This window comes from Ranitomeya variabilis, chromosome 2, assembly GCF_051348905.1.
Source record: "Ranitomeya variabilis isolate aRanVar5 chromosome 2, aRanVar5.hap1, whole genome shotgun sequence".
NCBI lineage: Eukaryota > Metazoa > Chordata > Amphibia > Anura > Dendrobatidae > Ranitomeya > Ranitomeya variabilis.
The window spans coordinates 362,239,391-362,255,343 of record NC_135233.1 but is presented as its reverse complement, the minus strand read 5'-3'; the positions used below and the strand labels follow the sequence as shown (position 1 = coordinate 362,255,343).

Sequence of the window (15,953 nt, the reverse complement as noted above, 5' to 3'; positions counted from 1 at the left end):
CCTGCACGAACACTCTACATGCTCAGCTCCTGCGCTGACACCGTGCGCACTCAGCTTCTGTCCCGATGCTCTATCTGCTCAGCCCTTGTGCGCGCTCAGTCACAGTGCCAACACTGTGCGCGCTCAGCTCATGTGCTGACGCTCTGCACGCTCAGCCCGTGAGCACTCGACCTCTGCGAACCGACTACGACCTTGTGCGCACTCAACCCCTGTGCGCACTCAGCCCCCGCACCGACGCCACGTGCACTCAGCCCATACACCGAGGCCGTACGCACCCAGCCCATACACCGAGGCCGTACGCACCCAGCTCCTGCACCAACGCTGTGCGCACTCAGAGCCTGCACCGATGCCGTGCGCACTCAGAGCCTGCACGGACACTCTGCATGCTCAGCTCCTGCACCGACACCGTGCGCACTCAGCTTCTGTGCCGACGCTCTATCTGCTGAGTGCTCAGCCCTTGCGCGCGATCAGTCACTGCGCCGACACTGTGCGCGCTCAGCTCATGTGCTGACGCTCTATACGCTCAGCCCCTGTGCACGCTCAGCCCCTGTGCACGCTCAGCCCCTGTGCACGCTCAGCCACTCTGAGCACTCGACCTCTGCGACCTTGTGCGCACTCAGCCCTGATGCTAATGATGATGATGAGTTTTCCGCACAGGCAGCGCTCACACTAAGCGAGCACGGCCAATCAACAAATGGGGTGGATGAGTGCACGGAGAGTTTGGTACCGAGCGCCCTCATTTGCATAATGATTAAGCAGAACTGTCGCGCAGTATCACATCACTGATATTCTGTCGTATGTCCGTCTGGGATTTCTCATGTTTCCCATTGTGGATGAGGTTTGTCCTCAGTCCATGGTTTTTTTCACAATTTTTGCAACATTTTGCTTTATAAAAGGCTAAAAAAGACCAAACTAAAGAGCAGTTTTAGATTTTCTGCAAAATTCATGAACCATTTTGAAGAATTCTGCACAAAAAACATCAACGAACGTCACAAGACCAAAAAAAAATAACTAAAAACCCACAAATGACGAAGCGCGGCTTTGTATGTAGCCCAAAACGGCGACATTAAAAAAAAATACAACTTGACTCATTAATAAATTTGGCTACAATTACTGAAAAATTACATATATGATCGGGTTGTTCGCGCTGCAGTGAGGGGAAAATAGCTGAACCTCTAAGGGGTTAATACCACGTGTTACTGCATACGTCACTATAGAGACTGACAAGAGAGCCCACATACAGCGCTGCACCGCCTCATGGACCAGTCCACTGTGTGTGGGGGGGGGAAAGGAGGGGTGGGATGCTTCCCTTCTGCTAACAATATACTCGTCCCCTGTACAAAAATGGCCGCCACTCGGCTTCAAGCGTCTGCGCGGTGACGCACTTCCGGTCCGTACGGCAGCACAGTCTTTTAACTCCAAGATGGCGGCCGCCACAAGGCAAGACGGCGGCGTGGGGCAAGCCTCAGATTTTTTGGGGTTCACTCCCTTTTCCAAGAGCGGGGAGAAGAAGGACGGACCGAAGAGGAAGCGTGTGAACAGGAACAAGAAGAAGAACTGGAAGAAGCACAGCGATGTCCGCGACGTGGAGGAGTTCTTGGACGACGTGCGGCTGCAGGAGAGGACGGCCGGGTGAGGAGGGCTGATGGCAGGGTAGTGGGGAGCTAAGCAAGCATTGGTCAGAACTACACCCACCAGGCTTCCCGGGACTGGAAACGGGGCATGCTGGGAGTTGTAGTGTCTCATTTTCGTTATTGCTAAAGAGACCTTTTTTTTTTTTTTAAAGTGCCCCTTTAATGTCTATAGTCCGGTGGGTGTTACTAATCTCAGAAGTTACTATTTATTATATATATATATATATATGTGTGTTTTTTTTTTTTTTTTGTTTTGTTTTTTTTTACTTAAAGGGGTTGTCCACTTTTGGGCAAACTATTATTATTTTTGTTGTCTAAATTTTTCTCTAAAAATCACTTTTATAATAGGGAAACATTTTTTAATAAAACCCATTTTGCCTACTATAATCTCTGGCCGCACAGCGAGCTAACTGAGAATCGATCAGTGAGCTCCATATGTTAGGCTGGGAGTCTGTAACTTATCCCTCCCCTTTTTTTTTTTTTTTTTTTTTTTTTTTTTTCCCCCCCCTTCTTTCTCCGATTGTTTGATGGCTTGCACTATATACTATCCTATAGACCTCAGTATTGCAGTATATAGTAGCAGCAGCAGGCCCCCGGCTATGACGTGGTCGCGGTCCCATAGTGAGTATACAGGCTGTTAGGAGCCATTAACTACCGCTGTATGAGATTAATAGCAAACGAAATGGGCGATGAGCAGTGACCGGAGTTGGCTCTGATGGCAGATAGAGCTGCATGCTGACTGTAGAGCACAGGCTGGGAGGCACCGCCCACTGGACTCTTCACAAGTAACACCCACTACTATACTATATTGTCCTCTGGTTTAGAGAGACACACACACACACACACACACACACACACACACACACACACACACACACACCCACACCTAGATCTCTTACTAATGTCACCCAGCTAGAATAAAGGGGATGAAGTTATCACCGATCCTGTGGATATCATTATGTAATTTTTGGGGTACCGCCATGGGGGCTTGTCCGGGGCCTCTTCACTGCCATTCTATTCTCTATAGGACGGTGAGCTCTGTCATGAATGGCGCTGATCTCTCCCGTGGATGGGTGATGACTTCTTATTCCGGGAGTGTTCCTCTTAAATCTTGTAATTTCTGCCTATTTCTAATGCACGCTCTGCCACGGTTTATTCTGATGTGGCGCCTTCTGACCCGTCTCTGCTTTCTTCCAGGGGTTTACTGTCGGAAAAAGCCAACGAAAATCTGTTCTTTGTGGACACCGGCAAAAAGAAGAAAGGTGAGAATGTCCAAAATGGACACAGACTCTACATCCCTGATGTTATCCCTGTGTATATTTGAGTCCTTGGTGATGATGTCCGGTACCTGACGGTGTCCCCATAGATGTAGTCTACCAGCCCACCTGGGACCAGACGTGTCCAGCTATATAGTAAATCTACTGGTGGAGCCATTTCTTATTTTTCGGTTTCTGGATAAGGGAAGGTTCACACTCGTGCAGACTTCCATTTTTCTCTTACACTATGAAAACCAAGAATCTGAAGATCTGCAGAAAGCCTCTCCATTCGGTGACAGATGTATGTGCTTCGGGTTCCTCTAGTGGGACCTGCCTCCAGCTGGGCTGTTTCCCTCCCCTGCTTATCGGTAGAGATGATCGAAAATTCCCATAAAAGCGAATAACACACCCGACCTCCTCTCTACTGTTCTTGAGATAGATGCAAGGGAACAAGAAATGGCAACCTGATCGTCGTTCTTCAGTTGCCTCCTGTCCTCACCCCCTTTAAGAAAAAATTGGCTATCAATAAAAACTCGCCACATTTAAAAACACCTGGCACAGCTCCATGGACAGAAAAGTAAAGAACGCCATCCGCCTTCTTGATTGCTGTAGTCAGTACACTGACAGTGCTTCCACCTCCGGACCCAGAGACCATGCTCCTCAGCCCTCTTCTCTATTATTTTATTTTTTTAATTTCTTTGCAGGCCCTAGAACTGATCCCAAAAGGCTGAAGAGACGCACCAAACCTTTAAGGATCGACCTCAATCTACAGCCAGACTCTAAAGTACCTCCACCTAAAGAGTGAGTGTCGGTGCTCAATCTGCCCTTGCCAATTGTACACTATGTTCCCATTCACTGACGGGAAGCAACGATTCTAGTAATATATTATTCCAGTGTCTCGCATGTCATTAGATTATTTAGATATGTGCACTGTCCCTGTTTGTCCACCAGGCGGCAGTGTCAGATGACTGGATAGAAACACGAACCAGCCAGGTTACACTACCGGTCATTGGGGTTTGCAGAGTTTCTCTCTATGGAACCTCTGCAATTTCTTATGAGTAAGGTCAGAAGTGAACATGGCAAGGCAGAAAAAAAAAATCTGTTATACTGCTTGAAATGGAAGTTAAAGAAAAGCAAATCTGGAACTTATCATCCATCTGGTGAATAGGTAATACGTTGTGATGGTGGGACAACCTCCAGGGGCCCCCACTTTAAAGCTCCCATCACTGCAGGATAGGTAATAAATATAGGACCCCCATTAATCATGAGAATGGCCGTCCTGTTCTCCCTAACTGGATGCAGAGGTGACAGCTTGGTGGTCCCATACTCAATGCGCGATGCTTCGTGCTTCTGATTGACTGTGTTCCCCGGTAATCACACGTTTTATCCCCAGTCCTGCGGCTTTACACTGTTTCTCTGCCGTGTTGCTGACATCATCGGTCTCTCCGCAGCATTCTATCTCACCAGGTGCCCAATGGACAGAAGCTGAAAAGGAAACGGGAGCGAGAGGGGACCCTAGAGAAGAAGGGCATTCTGCCGCGTACGGACAGGCTTCTGCTGGCACAACTGGACAGGCCTACCCCAGCACACGTAGACGAGGCCAACAATAACCCGGGCAGAGGCTTCTATGACCTGTGGGGAGAGAGGAGTAAGCGGATTCCCTGGATGATGATACAACCTGGCCGTGCCGTTTGCCATACATCATATTCACTCTCCTTTCACCATAGATCCCTTGGATTCTGCATCTCAAGGAAAAGACCCCTGGTATTTAGAACAGACCAAGAAGAGTCGTGTGAAGGTGAGCTTGGGCTGAACATTGTCCTTCCTCTGTTTCTCCTCCCGACCGGACCCTAAACTATGGTTGTGTGAATGCATATTCACAAAGAAATGCCCCAAATAACGTTACCCATCACATCTTGGGTTATGTCCTACTGTATTCAACATTTTATCACTTATGGTGATCAACTAGTAATAAGAAACAGATCCCCAAGTAGTACTTATGTATAAAAAATCACTTTTATTAATTTTTATAAACACGAAATTACATTTAAAACAAGGGTGCTAGGTCCTTTAATGAGGGACTTCAATGCCATAGGGTATTCCTAACTATTAGCTGCATACATGATGGCAAACAAATCCCTGTATGCTAGAGCAGAAATCACTTTTTCACATGGGATGTATAACTGTACCTCTAATAAACCTCCTTGGAATTCCTAAAAGGAGGGATATGACTGCATTAATCCCTCTGTCTGTGTGCTCAATGGTGCAATGGCAAGGGCTCAAACCATAATAGTAAATAACAAGTTGTTTCAATACCTGAGGTGCAGCCACATGGAATCCTGTCGGCATCCCTCTGCCCCGACGTGCGTTTCGCAAATGCTTCTTCGGGAGGTTGTGTGAATGCGCCCGCACACCCCTCATTCAGCTACGTATGTACAGAATAAGGCCGAGCCCCCTGTTTGTTATCCAATCTGCATGAAAACAATTGTTTGCTGTGGATTTAACCCTCTTATAACCAGGAAATTCTTGTTATTTTATTGCCTTGTTCAAAGTGAAATAACGTCTTCTTTTTCCCATATATGTAGCTGGACAAGGGCTTGTAACATGTTTATTTTTGGGACATGCTGAGGTTTTGGATTGCATTCACTTTAACCATGCAATGAAAAATGGAAACTGTTTTGGGGGGGGGGGGACGGGGGTTATTTTCAATTTTGCCTTTTTTTTTTTTTTTTTAAACAAAAAAAAAATCATGGTGTTCCATGGAGCTCAACTTGTGGTAGCCATATGGGTCTTCATCAGACCACCAGCTGATATGGTATTCCATCGGTGGGCTGTCAGGAGATGGTGCACTCACTTAACATCTAAAGGGCTATCAGCAACAGCGGAGCTGGACACAGATACCGGCTGTGAAATAAATCGGCTCTGAAATAAATCGGCTCCTGAGCCCCTTTCACACTTGCGGACCCCTTTCCTGAGATGTTTAGTCACATCCTAATGCTTAAAGAGGAATAATCCACAGCATGTTAACTTGTGCTGCAGATGAATGCAGGAGGTGCCATTCGCTGCAGCCCCACGTGTAGCTTATGTGGATTTCCGTACATCCCGTGTGGACGCACCTTTTAGGGTTTGATTTTTATTTTATCATATTTTTTTTTTGTACACTACTACACCTAACTACGTTTCTTCTCCTCAGCGTCCGGACAGACTCCACAAAAAGCCATCTGAGCTTCCAGCCATTGAAATTGCAGCTGCCGGAGCCTCTTATAACCCGACCTACGAATCGCACCAGGTCAGCGCAGTCACTAAGACCTCATTCACACAGGTCGAATTTGTCACACTTGTTACCGTGTATTGTGAAATCTGACCACTCCTCGTCCCACGCATATAACGGGGGTTCTGCGACATCCAAAACGCAGAGGATTAGTCCTATTGATTGGCAATGAGGCTAAACCCACGGAGATTACACGACTGGTGTATTTGACCTGTGTGAGCAGAATGCGGAGATGTAGACCTGCACATGTCAGCGTCTGCCCTGCTACCGAACGGTGGTATAAAGGAAACATTCTTAGTTATTGTGTCTAACCCTCAGGATCTGATGCTGAAGGCTCACGAGGTTGAAGTGAAGAAGCTGAAGGAGGCGAGAAAGCTGTCGAGGAAGCTGAAGTTTCCAACCCAGGATAAAGCGCCCACCGAGGTCTGTATCCCCCTCAGTATACCTACCAGACAATACTACCTAACCCCTTAAGGGTGCAGCAACTTCAGATTTGGGTTTTTTTTTGTGTGACCTACCAGCACCCTGCAATTGTAATAACTGCTACATCTCTGGGGTTAAACATCTATGATCAGAGCTAGCGCAGACCTGACTGTTGCTGCAGTGTCACAGTGAAGATGATGGCCGCTCGGCTTGTCATAACTTACAGCGTTGGGGTGAGATCTTAGCCATCAGTGCCGTATATATGGGGTGCAGAAAGGCAGCAATCCGGGGGTTACTGAGATCTCATAACGTGTGTATCCATATAGTCTTCGATGATCTGCCCTATGCAGGAGAATCCCAGATATCGTCCGTCCATTGCTTACAGTCCTTTGTTTTCTCTTCGCTGTCAGGAAAGCCGGTTACGGGAGCTGTGCGAGGGGCTCGTGGAGGAGTCTGAAGACGACAATCCTTCAGGAGATGAAGGGGAACTCAAGGAGCAGAAGGCGACATCCCTACATCAGAGAGAGCGCAAGACAGAACGACAGAGAAAGAAGGAAAAGGAAGCCAAAATCCTGGTGAGACTCTCACGGCAGTTAAAGAGGTGGTCTTATCCCAATATGTAGTAGGTGTAATAATTTTAGCATATACCTCCAATTACAAATGTAGTAGTCTAGTTCTTCTGATGAGACGTGCAGGGCATTGCTGTAGCTTAGGTGTCCATGGTTACGACCACTCATATAGTGACAGCTCTTAGTGGTCATAACCATGGATACCTAAGCTACTGCAATGCCCTGCACATGGCTGATCAGAAGAACTGAACTACATTCCTAATTGTGGAGGTATTTGCTAATATTATTACAGTTACTACATATTGGGATGGGCTCTTGGAGATGAGAATACCCCATTAGTGCCTTTTCAATTTGGAATGTGGTTTGAAGGAGGTTTCTAAGCCTCTTGTCTTGGCGCTCGGTGCACACAGCGTCGTCTTCAGGCAGTTCAATGTAAAAAAACAAAAAAAAAGCGACTTGTTGAGGTCTTTGGAGCGGCTTCATGTTTCTTAAGACAGGAGGTGGATAAGGGTATGTGCACACGTTGTGGATTTGGCTGCTAATCCGCTCAGTTTTCCATGTGTTGTACAGTTCCATGGAAACCTATGGAAAACCAAATCTGCTGTGCACATGCTGTGGGGAAAAATAACGCCCAGAAAAGCTGCAGATTATTTTCCACAGCATGTCAATTTTTTCTGCGGAATACGCAGCGTTTTTACACCTGTTCCATTTCACAAAATCCGCAATGTGTGCACATACCCTAAAGGCCCCGTCTCACATAGCGAGATCGCTAGCGAGATCGCTGCTGAGTCACTAGTTTTGTGACGCAACAGCGACCTCAGTAGCGATCTCGCTATGTGTGACACGTACCAGCGATCAGGCCCCTGCTGTGAGATCGCTGGTCGTGTCGGAATGGCCTGGACCTTTTTTTGGTCGTTGAGGTCCCGCTGACATCGCTGAATCGGTGTGTGTGACACCGATCCAGCGATGTCTTCACTGGTAACCAGGGTAAACATCGGGTTACTAAGCGCAGGGCCGCGCTTAGTAACCCGATGTTTACCCTGGTTACCAGCGTAAATGTAAAAAAAAAAAAAACAGTACATACTCCCCATCTGATGCCCGTCAGGTCCCTTGGCGTCTGCTTCCTGCTCTGAGTGCCGCCGTAAAGTGAGAGCACAGCAGTGACGTCACCGCTGCGCTCTGCTCTCACTGTACGGCGGCTCAGTCAGAGCAGGAAGCAGACGGCAAGGGACACCGAAAGGCGAGTATGTACTGTTTGTTTTTTTTGGTAACCAGGGTAAACATCGGGTTACTAAGCGCGGCCCTGCACTTAGTAACCCGATGTTTACCCTGGTTACCCGGGTGCTGCAGGGGGACTTTGGCATCGTTGAAGACAGTTTCAACGATGCCGAAGTCGTTCCCCTGATCGTTGGTCGCTGGAGAGAGCTGTCTGTGTGACAGCTCCCCAGCGACCACACAGCGACTTACCAACGATCACGGCCAGGTCATATCGCTGGTCGTGATCGTTGGTAAATCGCTATGTGAGACGGGGCCTTAAGAGGTGACATGACAGTTCTTCAGGTGGCTGTAGTTTAGTTTGCACAGTGTTTTACAAAAAAAACCCTCCCGATATTTCCTGAAGCATCTTCTTCTGTTTGGGGAGGGGGGAACTCGGTAAGTACATGAGCGCCTCCACACCTAAAGGATGTCATCTGCACGTACTCTAAGGATGAGCCATAACTGTGAGTCTTCGGAATCCCCGCTGATGATAAAGGCTCCGTACATACCACTTCTGCCATTACATCCTTTTTTTTTTATTTTTTAATATTGCTTTGCTTGTAAATTTATGATGTCCTGTGACCTCCACCCCCCACAGTTAAGCAGCGATGCCCTTCTCAGAGACTGTAAATCCCTGCCTGATAATTCATTGCCACCTGGGCATACGGCCAATACCGGCTTAATTCTGCCTCCCCGGTCAAGGTGTTCCCCCTCCAGTTGCCTCTTATTTATTGTTTTTGTTTTTTTTCCATGTGGATTTTCTTAAATTAATATTTAATCTGCTTTAGTCTCATAGGAAGATAACAAGCAGGTAAGGAACTCGTCAGTTATGGATCTGAGACTTTTAGCTTCACGTAGACAAATTTTATTTTCTTTATAAAGCTTCCTGTCTGCTTTTTTTTTTTTTTTTTTTTTTTTTTTTTTTTCCCACCACCTAAATTAAAAAAACAAACTGTACATGTTTGGTATCTGCGTACTTGTACGCACCTGGGAAATCATATGGCCAGGTCAGTTTTACCATATAGTAACTAAAGTCTCCGAGCAGCTGCGGTCATTGATGCCGGTTTTGATATTTTTAGTTAATACCAACGCAATAGAAAACAAACAGACCTGGATGCAGCCAAATTTCATTTTGCCACTTAATTTTTTGTCCTCTTTCTTGCAGTTGCTAGATTTTATTTTTAATGGTTTATGTTTAGATTTTGAGTCTAAGATTCATTTTTCTGTTGCTAGATCTGTGTACATGGTTCCCCCCCCTCCCCTACACTGTATTAGTCCCCCAGCTGCCATCAGCACCCCGCATTGGACTGGCGTCGGCTCCATACGGTCTGTATAGATGCGTCAGTCCGGTACAGGCTGCGTGACCACAAACGCCATTGTGGAACCATGTTAATTCTTAGTAAAACTGGTCTGGCTTGCATGTCACAGACTGCTGTGTACGGGAGGCCCCCTGGTGTGTATAGGCCCCCAGGAGCCCCTCGCCTGCTGTTACATGGTCTTCCTACCCCATGATGAGATCCATCCTTGCGCTGTGATCATTCTCTGCCTTACATGCTGGGAATGTGATGCAAAATTTGGGTGCCCTGGGGTTCTGGTCTGTGTCCATCCCCAGGGTCTGAGGGTAGGAAACCATTGTCGTCTCATGCGGTGCCATCGGTCCTTCCTGCCTTGTTTTACAGAGAGGATAAATAAATCCTTTATTAGCGGTTACTAAATAGCAGCCCTGTCCTGGCGCTTCTTCTGCCATGCTGACATCGGAGTACTGCTGCTCAGTAAGACTGTGGTGGTCCCGGTGGGCTATTTATGACCAGAATTTTTGGAATACCCCTTAAAAATAAAAATCCACAGTGCTAGCAATGAGCCTGCTTTAAATCATATGTATGGAAGAAGCCCCCATCTTGCTGCACTATTGCATGCCGTCCTTTACAGTCTCCTTCCCATTTTTATGGTAATAAAGAAAAATGAAAACGTCTGTGATCTTACAGAAAGCCCGACAAGATGCCGAGAAAGCCGAGCGTCTGCGGCGGCAGAGTTTGTTCCAGCTGAAGTCCATCCAGACGTCTCTGAAGACCAGACAAGAGCACCTGGCAAATCGCAAGAAGCTGCGCGGGGAGAAGCAGAGAGCCAAAGCCTTGCAGCCCAAGAGGCTCGGCCGTCTGAAGTAAGTGGGGGGGTAAAGTGACAGACTAGGCAATATTGTAGTTCGTGCGTGGCAGATCGCCCGCTTCCACACCCAGGGGTTGATCCCTAAAGCTACATGCACGTAGGCTTGCCGCTTAAGGCCCCATTCAGATGACAATTTGTGCACCAAGTGCACGGACTGCTGCGAGGCCTGCTTGGATGGGCTGAACACTCGCAATCATTTCTATGATGAATCGGATGCACGTGGCCGCTAATAAATGGGAGTTTTTGCAGGAAAGCTGTTGCTTTCATTGGAAGTTTCATTACAAAAAAGTGCAGTCTCCTGGTCATGACTTGCAGGGACCTTCCTAGACTCCAATATTGATAGTTATTTGGCAGGGATGGTGGATACCCCTACTCCAAATCTAAGGGTCTGCGGCCATATTGTCCCCTTATTTCTTTACCAAGTGTGTCTCCTTACTTGTAGTGGCCGTGCTGTTATGCTCAGTGCAATGGGGGTCCGCCACCAAGTGGATGGATCTGGTAAAAAATGGACTTGAACGCTGCAGTTTCTTCAGATACTGCGTTGGTGGAAGTCCATCTGTCCGTCCCCCCTCCCTATTTAATAACCCCAAACCCCTTCTTCTCCACATATACTTATTAGATGAAAGCCAACCGTCTATCTATGGGGGCCTCCCTAAAACGTCAGCGACAGACATGATCCATGCACAGGTGCGGTTCTGTTTCTAGACGAAAGCGACACTGCTCTTCTAACCCTAAGCAGCCCCTTTACCACCGTAAGGGTCTGGACTCTGCCCTGTGATGAGACGCATCCTTGCGCTGCGAGAATTTTCGGCTTTGCTGGAAATGTGATGCCAACACTGGGTGCCCCGGAGCTGGGTGCGGTCACCTACTCCGGGGTCTGAGGGCAGAGGACGGAGTGTGTGGTCCAAGGGGCAGACCCATATATGTAGGAAACGCTGTGATACAAATCCTATAATTTACAGGTATCAGGAACCCGACATAGATGTCCTGCTGAGCGAAGAGCTGACCGATACCCTGAGGAGACTGAAGGTAAGCCGGGGTTCTGACACTCGTCTGCCATTAAAATCACATTTCTCTAAGCTTAAACCTTGGTGATTTCAGGAGTGGGCAGATTATCTTTTGTCAGCACTTGCTTAGCAAAACCGCTATAATAACAGGAGATTGTTGTCTTACAGCCGGAGGGGAGCGTTACCAAAGACAGGTTTAAGAGTTTCCAGAAGAGAAACCTCATCGAACCAAGGGAGCGTGCAAAGTAAGTGGTGGGGGGGACGTGCAATCATTACCTAATTGTTAAGCCGGTAATATCATAAGGCTGCTAATAGATTCCCTGCAGGGTAAGTCCAGACATGGCGGATTCAGCATTGGAAATCTGCCGTAAACGTACGGTGCAAGGGGATGAGACTTTCTATACCTTCATACACGTACTAGAAAATTTCTTCTAGCCATGATGCAGACATCCAGATCTGCAACATGTGAAGGTGGATGAGAAAATCCCTTTAACCCCCTCAGATGTGTACTGCAAAGTCACATGAGGGTCCGGTGTACGGAGTGGACTCGGGCAGTGCCAGGGAGACGCTGTCTGTTACAAGCTCTGTAACTGCAGCGACCTCCATTCTGCTCTGATTGCTGCAGTTATAGCACATTAAATACCGCTGGCAGTCATTGACTGCATCTATTACGGCCATCGCCTGCCGCAACAACGGGGTGGTGATGGACTGCCATGGTTCCGGGGGGGGGGGGGTATAGCATTGCTAATACCTTTAGTCTTTGCTGGACTTTATAGAGAAATATCCTTTTGACTGTCCGCTTCTATACTACTGCGGTGTCGCTGTATTAAATACAAGTCATCGAGCGATCACAAGTTCATGTATAAAAGTTGTGGCTCTTAGAAGTAAAGCTGGACACTCTGTGGATGGACGAGTTCCATGAAGATGAGTTTTTCTGATACTGTACTAAGCGTCGTTTGTAAATTCCTCATTGGCCATGTCGCATCAGATGTGCCGAGATTAAATATGTCTTTTCCCTTTTGAAGATATAATTTCGCCTGTTTTGTTTGCTTTCGCCTCTACAAATTGAACAATGTAAAAAAATTTTTTTTTATTTTTTTTTTTACTTTGAGGTCTGAATTTATTTATTTTTTTTGTGCAGATTCAAGAGAAAGCTGAAGGTGAAATACGTGGAGAAACGCGCATTCAGAGAAATCTCGTAAGTTACCCAGGACCTTGAGTAAAAGGCACATTCATGCATCCGTTTTTAGTTTATTCATCCATTTACAAACCCTTATTTGGCTCATAGCAAATACCTGCCTGTGAGTAAATAAATCCTAACTACTTAGTAATTACCTGCCTGTTCTACCCGATCCGTCAATTGCTCCTGCGGTTCTGCTGCTCTGTCGATGGGGTGTTACTGCCTTATGTCAGGGTGATTGACTGCCAGCTCCTTGCCTGATGTTGGCAGTCACTCCTCGATGGCGCAGAGTGGAAGAGAGAAAGCTGCTCTGTTGATTTAATATTAGCAGAAGCCGCAGGAGTAATCAGTGACCGATCTGTGGCGGCGGGGATCTGCTCTGGGCAGAACAGGTAGGTAGTTGGCATCTACCTGCCTGTTTATTTTTTACTATGGGTCTAAAACTTTTTAATGGTGAAGTTCTGAGTGCAAACACAAGGGGCGGATGTGTTGCTGTTATGATGCAGCCAAAAACCCTTTAAAGGGAACCTGTCACACACCCCCAGGCGTTTGTAACTAACAGAGCCACCTTGTTCTGCACTAATGCTGCATTCTGACAAGGTGGCTCTTTTAGTTCGGGTCCCTGACACTGCTGAAAGAATCGTTTTTGGAATTTGTCCCTCATACTGTGAAATTGCCATGGGGGTGGGAAAAGACCTGCCCGCGTGGTGATTTCACGGTATGAGGGACAAATTTCAAAAACGAGTATTTTTGCTCATCACTAATTAAAACTAGATTTTTAGAAAACTTTTTTCTTTTTAATTATTTCTTGGATTCAATTTACAGAACTGCCCGGCTGTGCCGCCTTTGGATGTGTAGCCCTCCTTCTAGTGCATCTGTACTTTTTGCATCCCCATATGATGCCCTGGTTGGAATCCATCCAGATCTGACGTTCTCTTCCAAATTTATATCTTTTCATAAGACGGGATAAAACAAAGTCAAGGATTTCACTCATTGCAAAAAAAAAAAAAATAGTGTGAAATCGGCTTGTACAGCGGAGATTTCATTGCGGATTTGCAGCCATCTCCGTCACATCTGAGCAGACTTTTAGCAGCTTATAGAACCCAACATCGCCGACTAGGTTAACCCCTTATGGAATCTTAAAGATTCCTTTTAAATGTATGAAGGAGAAGCCCCCTTACTCCCAGGCCGTGCCGGGCTTTGTGGATTTAGAGCTGCGTCGTCTCCTCTTGTTACATCTTGTGGTTTCATACAATTTAATTCTCGTCAATCAGGGCCTAATGTGGACAGGAGCATCTCGCCCCGGACTGCATCCTCAGGGGGGCTAACATCTGAACGGACCCCCACAGTGACTGTCTTCTGTCTCCAGTCGCTTCAGCCGGCTCATGCCTATTGGATTAGCAGGATTCATCAGGTCACTGCCATCACTTCCGTGTTTATCCAGATTGAATTATTTCACCTCGGCCGCTGTCTGCGGGATAACTGGTGTCAGATCTGTACGACACGTCCCATTACCAGACGCTAGAATGCAACCGAACTGCAGGTTTCCCACGCACCGACCATTGCACCATGCAGCAAGAAAAGCGCGGGTGTCGCTGTACAGCTCGGGACCGGTGCTGGCACCCGAAACTGCAAGATCACGAAACATGTGGCTCCCAGGGTGGCTGATGTCGTGCTGCCTCTCCTTGTACATCAAATGTCGTCACCCTTTTGCAGGGACTTCAATATGTATTTCCTGTGCAAATAAATATCTATTTTGGAATTTGTAATGTTTCTTGACACATAGCATGAGACGAAACTCAGGAACGATGCACGTTGTCAGTTTATTAACCCCTTCACCTTAAGGAGATATAGAGATATATATATATATATATATATTTATTTTATCAATATAGCCATATGAGGGCTTGTTTTGGGGGGACTAGTTGTTCTTTTGAATGACCCTATTCATTTTATCATGTGATACACTGGAAACCGGGGGGGGGAAAAAATTCAAAGTGTGGTGATATTGCAAAGAAAAATCTGTCTCTCAATTATTTTTTTTTTCCTTCTAAATTATGTGAAGGCAAATAAAATAAAGGGATGTATTAAAAGAGGCATAGATGCTCATGAGGAGAACATAATTTTACCTCTATACAAGTCACTAGTTCGACCACACTTAGAATACTGTGCACAGTTCTGGTCTCCGGTGTATAAGAAAGACATAGCTGAACTGGAGCGGGTGCAGAGAAGAGCGACCAAGGTTATTAGAGGACTGGGGGGTCTGCAATACCAAGATGGGCTATTTAGTTTGGAAAAACGAAGACTAAGGGGTGATCTTATGTTAATGTATAAATATATGAGGGGACAGTACAAAGACCTTTCTGATGATCTTTTTAATCATAGACCAGGGACAAGGGGGCATCCTCTACGTCTGGAGGAAAGAAGGTTTAAGCATAATAACAGGCGCGGATTCTTTACTGTAAGAGCAGTGAGGCTATGGAACTCTCTGCCGTATGATGTTGTAATGAGTGATTCATTACTTAAATTTAAGAGGGGACTGGATGCCTTTCTGGAAAAGTATAATGTTACAGGTTATATACACTAGATTCCTTGATAGGGTGTTGATCCAGGGAACTAGTCTGATTGCCGTATGTGGGGTCGAGAAGGTTTTTTTTTTTTTTTTTTTTCCCCCAATGTGGAGCTTACTGTTTGCCACATGTTTTTTTTTTTTTTTTTTGCCTTCCTCTGAATCAACGTGTTAGGGCATGTTAGGTTAGGCTATGGGTTGAACTAGATGGACTTAAAGTCTTCCTTCAACCTTAACTATGTTACTATGTTCAGTATATGGTAAAACTGACCTGACGATATGATTCTCCAGGACAGTACAAATGTGCAGGTTTTTGTTTTAAGTGGTTAAAAAAGTTTGAAAATTTGTAAGAAAATTTAATATATGTACTTAATAGTTCCCTTAGGGGACATATAGCTGCAATTGCTCGCCTATTCTATAAAGAGGAGTGCGTCAACCCTGCTATGTACAGAGAAAATCACGATCTATGAACGTCAGCTACAGGCTGCTATTGACAGGAGGATCGTGATGACAGGCACGGGGGTCTTCAGCAGATCCCTGGTCACCAGGACAAACCATCGGCACCCTGTGATCACATCACAAGTGTGCCGATGGGAGCGTTGGATTCAACGGGTTAATAGC

The 15,953-nt window shown here is 46.4% G+C and overlaps 1 protein-coding gene across 1 annotated transcript; it reads left to right on the top strand.

Annotated features, from left to right (window-relative positions):
- The first annotated feature begins 1,364 nt into the window (after window positions 1-1,364).
- Window positions 1,365-14,525, top strand: NOP53 (NOP53 ribosome biogenesis factor). The gene is made up of 13 exons (XM_077285713.1): window positions 1,365-1,632; window positions 2,832-2,896; window positions 3,595-3,691; window positions 4,342-4,538; window positions 4,618-4,688; window positions 6,084-6,179; window positions 6,480-6,584; window positions 6,995-7,159; window positions 10,396-10,571; window positions 11,539-11,605; window positions 11,752-11,828; window positions 12,725-12,781; window positions 14,038-14,525. Exons 1-13 carry the CDS (start codon window positions 1,424-1,426, stop codon window positions 14,042-14,044), a joined length of 1,389 nt encoding a protein of 462 aa, XP_077141828.1. The 5' UTR covers window positions 1,365-1,423; the 3' UTR covers window positions 14,045-14,525.
- Window positions 14,526-15,953: the final 1,428 nt, after the last annotated feature.